General features: G+C 32.2%; 1 protein-coding gene across 1 annotated transcript; it reads right to left on the minus strand.

Moving 5' to 3' along the window:
- Window positions 1–3,215: 3,215 nt before the first annotated feature.
- On the minus strand, window positions 3,216–5,691 carry LOC134727949 (uncharacterized). Its single transcript, XM_063592347.1, has 3 exons — window positions 5,550–5,691; window positions 4,779–5,195; window positions 3,216–3,634 (listed from the first exon to the last, which is right to left on the minus strand). Exons 1-3 carry the CDS (start codon window positions 5,653–5,655, stop codon window positions 3,216–3,218), a joined length of 942 nt encoding a protein of 313 aa, XP_063448417.1. The 5' UTR covers window positions 5,656–5,691.
- Window positions 5,692–6,009: the final 318 nt, after the last annotated feature.

The raw sequence follows: 6,009 nt of genomic DNA on the forward strand, positions 1-6,009 counted from the left end.
TGGATGAGTAATACCTATTGAACCGAGGTTAATCGACGGTAACGACGTAACCAAACAATCGTATTGTGACATAGGAGTTTTAGGGGAAAGTGCATGTCGAAAAATCCTCAAAAGTTGTATATTTTGAAGAGTTTTCAGCTCATTGACGTATACATTTGAACTATGTTGCGATTTTTCTCAGATCCTTATACATAGCATTTCTTACAGTTATCCTGAATAGTAGTCTTTTCTCTTGCTGGAATTCGATCGGCAATACTTTGCCATTCTGTGTCTTTGCTTGCCTACTCTTTGTGTCGTCACTAAACAAAACCGGTCCACTTACAGAAGTAGATGCTCCCATTTCGTTTTCGTTTTGTTCGTTGTTATTCGGCACGTTCCCGTCGGTATCTCTATCTTCCAACAATGTGAATAGAATGTTCTTCATATATCTGTTTTCTTCAAATACTGTATCTAACCGTTCTTCTAAATGTGCATTTGTTTCTAAAGTCGTGTCTAACTTCTGTTTCATGGTCTGTAATTCCTGATTCAAACGTTCAAACTGCTCTGAAACCAGAAGAATAACAGTAAATCTTTTAACAGACCAACCAAATATGTAATTTGCAATATCTGTATTATTTGGTCTTTCTTTGTTTAATTGTACTATGTATATTTGTTGCTGTTGATCACATTTGTTTTTACATTCATTGCTTTGTACAAAAGTCAAGCCATTATTTTTCTCGTTTAAGTTGTTTTATATTTGTCGTGTCGGTTGTTTAAAGCTACCCGTAAGGTATGGGTTTTGCTAATTATTGAATGCCGACGGTAAGTTATAGTGCTTGATTCGACGTCTTTAATTGATAAATGTCTCATTAGAAAACAAACCATTTTTCTAACTTTGACTGACTCTTGTCGCCACAGATCTTTATCAATAAATGTACTAGCGAATGAGATTAAGATACCCTACGTAGAGTATATTATATAAAAAGAACCAAAGTAAAAATAAACCTAGATACTACATACTACAAACCTATAACGACTGTCAACTTGTGATTGGTGTCATCATTTCCTGGCAAAGATGTCGATGCATAAAACGACATATATCCAAAACAACATAGTGTATGTCTATTATGGATTGCGACCTACAATGTTCTTATCGTTAAGATAAATGCCATGCAGGTCAATGCAAATGACACGAAGATCACTTGAACATTATATAATTCGTGAGTGTTCTGTCACCACAGAAAGTTTGTACCAGATTAGATCCAACAGAAGTCAATCAAATAAGGCAGGTCTTCAAATATTGTCTTTATTGGACGAATAGCAAGTAAAAAGCTACAAAAAACAAGGGAAACGCATTCAAGCTCTTGTTTTAACAGAAAAAAATCGAGTTTCACAAATTAAAGTTAACACAAGTTTAATTATGACACCTTTTGCGATCAATACACATCAAATCTAGCATAACCCTTGTACAAAAATTATATAAATTTCTCAAAAAGCTTGTAGATTTATAATATAGACAAAAGGAATATCAATTAAGATTAAAAACGGGCTTATTTCATACAAAAAATACGAATTTGTCACATCTAAACAATTATCAAGAGCGATGGCTAAAATTATCACAAATTACTGAAATTATCAATCAAAACAACTGAACTATCTAAGGTAAGTGTTCTGCAACATAGTATTAATTAAAAAATAAAGTAACTAAGACATTCATACACTTTAGTTATCCAAAGGAACTTGCTTGCCATGTGTATACAAATATAAAAGGAGATACTCAGCAAAATGGTTCCTATGTAGCGCAGTCCAAATTTTCGGCTGAAAAAGTGCAAGAACTGTGAGACAGATTGCAATGAATTACTAAATTATAACTGATCTTCAAATCTGAATTTGAAAAAAAAACGAAAACATTCTTCTGTAAATTTAAAAAAAATAAATATCGAATAATGATACTATTGCATAATATGGTTTATACGTCTATGAAAAACAATCCCTTCGTCCATCGAAAAAAGCAAGATAAAAATAAAACAACTAATGGAACGGCGATAGGTGTATTTCATTTTATCAACCACCATAAACTTGGGAATATAATATTGAATACACAGGTAATTAAATATGACGTTGTGTAGAAGACTGCTTTCTTGAATTGCTATATACAACACTGATTTTAGATTGCACGATACATTAACTTCATGTGCCGAGGACGAATTTGAAAGCAATGTATGGAATTCACATTTTGTAGGTAACCAATACAACCATTCGAATGTATCCTTACATCATGAAGCATTTGACCGTAGTAAGATTATTAGAATACTGCAATACGGTAAATAAAACCATTAGATGACTAGTTTCGTGCTTTCGAAACGTTTTTCATGATTAATCTTGAACATTATCTCACAGCCAAACATTTAAAAGATAAATATGCATAAAACTAAACCAGATAAATAGCTGAAGATATCATACGGAACGCCAGTATAATATGCGATATGGGATTTGGTCATTGTTGAAGGCCATACAGTGACCTATAGTAGTTAATTTCTGTGTCATTTGGTGTCTGGCGGGGATTTGTCTCATTGACTAGCATACCACATCTTCCTTTTTATATGACATACTCTTTTTCAAATGGATTGACACTGCTCTATGCCATCAACATCTTTTTGCTGGGGGATGGAATGTGTACAATTCAGTGAAAATGCATGATTGCACATCAAATTGATAAGCTTTTAAAAAAGGGAGACATGAAGTCGAAGATAGATAAATTTACTATGGTCAAAATTAAACATACAAAACGGCAGCCTTAATTCGCTCATGAGTCTTTGTGTCAAGGAAAAAATCATGGCAAAGAAAAATCAAAGTAAAGATAAACAATAGCCTACAAGACAATCAAATAAGAACTTCAGACTTAGCAGCACATGCCATGAAATCGCTAATGACAATAAATCTTATTGAGGTGTAATCAGTTCCTACTTCAAACATGCCATCCATTGTGGTGTTTAAAGCAACTATGTATTCTTTAAAATCGAGAAAACGAGGATTGGATTGAGACTGAGATTGGTACATATCAGTGGTTATCTGTGACACAGATATTTTATAACTGTCAATAAAACCATGATGCTATTCGGAACACCTTCGAAGTTAAACTAGGAGTACTTGGTCCAATACTTAAATAAAATAGTGAAACGCTATTACATTTTTAAAACAAAAGATCATATTGTGATATAAGCTTTTATTTATGATCATATTGAAAACAACAGTACCCCTGTAAAGGTGTTATATGGATCATTTCCATTGATTTGAACAGCTCCGCTGTGTACGTGCCTAACCCACACGATATCACCTTTCTCAAGAACTTCTACTATTGTTTGGCTACCCATACTATTGGCCTTAGGACTACAATATACAATTGCAATCTCCTTTCCATTTTTCATCATTTCTAGGTATACATTTTGACCATCAACGTTCATTCCAGTGAATGACAAGAGATAAACACCCTTTTCCGGGACGATAAAATTGTTATGGTTAGCATCATAAGCATTTCCAATATTAGTGTCCACTGTATTATATCCGACAGTTTGATGATGACCAAGTTGGACATTCCCTCCAGTTAATTTTGCAGAGAAAGCAACCCTAGATACCGCAGGAGAATCAGTCGTTACTAAAACAAACAAAAAAAGGTACATTGACATTTAATTTACTTCTTCTATTTAACAAACAAAATGAATTGTTTTATAAGACAGTAGTTTGTGGAATGACGGTTCACGGATATGTCAAGAAGATCGATACACAAACGCCACCATTCGTATGTTAATGACAATCGTGTTGTCTCTTAGTTAATTAGTCGACCATAGAAAATAGTCAACAAAGGAATGTTTTGATACATTTGTTTAAAATTAAAAACGGATTTCCAAAATAAATACAAACCAAACCTGGAATGCTACAATTACAGAAAAAAGGCAATGCATTTCGTTCCGAAATTACTTTAAGTGTAATTTATACTCAATAGCTGTATGTTTGAAACCATATAATTTTCTTTTTCTTTTGTAAAAACGTTCGCAGTTTCGATTTTCTAGACATTCATAAAATTTCTTTAAATTTATATATTTTGGTCAGTTTCTAGCGTGTTGACGTATACCTTTTAAACTTTTTGATATATATTATAATCCATTTAAGGTAGATGGGGTGTCTAAATTATAATCCATAGATTTTTTTAATAATTTGCCAAAATGAAGTTTAAATAATGCCTTTTAAAAAACATTGTAAAAAGAATGGGTCACCGGGCTTATTTTCACGCTACGCAGTGTTCAAAATTGACAAATTTTGTATAGATAATACATGGAAAACCCAATTTTCTGCAATAAAGCGTAATATACACAATATAATTTTGAGATAACATATGAGAAGATGGCTTTAGTAATATGATTAAGTTAAGAAAAAGAAACAATAGGATCACCAGACCTGTTTTCTTGCTACATTATAAAATAGGTAAATTCCTAACACATTTGAGTGTAAAATAACCTTAACCTGAATTATCTTCCCTTGCATTTGAGTTGCCTCCCCTTATTTGACAAAGTTGGAAAAAAATTGATCAAACAAAAGTTTTTCGTTTTTTGTAAAATACAACCATAAATATGATAAAACATGTAATTTTCTTTACCGAAGTGGAAGTTTTTACACATGAATTAACTACTACTCTAAAAATTTGCACATTCTATTAAAGAACTAGACCTTGTTTTCTGGTATTTCCAAATCCAAAATGGAGAAAGACACCCTATCTACCTCAAATTGAAATAAATTCTTACTATTCAGAAGTAGTCTTTTCTCTTTCATATATTTAGTAGACAATATGTTACCAGCCTGTATCTTTTTGTGCCTAACCTTCTCGTCCCCTCTTAACAATACGGGTACATTTACAGACGAAAATGTTACTATTTCCTTTTCGTTTTGTCCGTTACCATTCGGTACGTGTACATCGGCTTCTCTATTTTCCAACAACGTGTTAAGAATGTTCTTCATATCTCTGTTTTCCTCAGATACGGTATCTATCCTTTCTGTTAAATGTGTATTTGTCTCTAAAACTTCCTGCATTTTCCTTTTTAGGGATTTGATGTCTTTTGATTGAACATCTGTCCTCTCTTTAGATAATTGATTTTCTTCAATAGTCGTATCTAGCTTCTGTTTTACGGTCTGTAATTCCTGGTACAAACGTTCAAACTGCTCTGAAACCAGACGAACAAAAGGATTTGGTTTTTAAACATTACAATTTCTGAATTATTTGGTCTTTGATTGTATTATTACAAAATATTTCTTAAATATATTTCAATGTTCAAGGCCAAGTGGTGAGCTATAGTCATAAACTCTATGTCACTAATGGATAGTTGTCTCAACGGCAATCATGTCATTCTTTTCATTTTTATGTTGTATTGTTCGACTGTAGTATCTTAAATAATTTATTTATCTATAAACCCATTCGCTTCAAAAGTACATATACTAGCAAATGATATTAAGATACAGTAGGTGGAGTTTCTTATAGAAAAAGGACCAAAATTACAATCAACTTATGTAAAACGAACCTGTAACGACTGTAAACTTGTGATTGACGTCATCATTGCCTAGCACACTTGTCGATGTAGAATGGAAAGGTAGTGTTAGTAAAACGACAAATATCCACAACACCATGATGTCTTTGTATTATAGATTGAGACCTAAGTTGTACATCTTATCGTCACGATTAAATATATACAGTTCAATGCAAATGTCAAGAAGATCACTATAACATTAGATAATTCTCAAGATATATTGCAATGACCTTCATTCTCGCGTTTAAAAATTCCAGCATTGAAATTTAACGTGAAAAAGATTTCAACATTTAGATGAACAAATAAAGATAATGCAGATATTTAAGAACATAATCTCTTCATACACATTAAAAAAAGTCAACAACAAAATAGAATGTTTTAGCGCTTGAGATGTATTGCTTAAATAAAATATTATAAAGTTTATTATTGAGAAGAGAGGAAGCTATTAAACTAA

This window comes from Mytilus trossulus, chromosome 8 (assembly GCF_036588685.1).
Source record: "Mytilus trossulus isolate FHL-02 chromosome 8, PNRI_Mtr1.1.1.hap1, whole genome shotgun sequence".
In the NCBI taxonomy this organism is placed as follows: Eukaryota; Metazoa; Mollusca; class Bivalvia; order Mytilida; family Mytilidae; genus Mytilus; species Mytilus trossulus.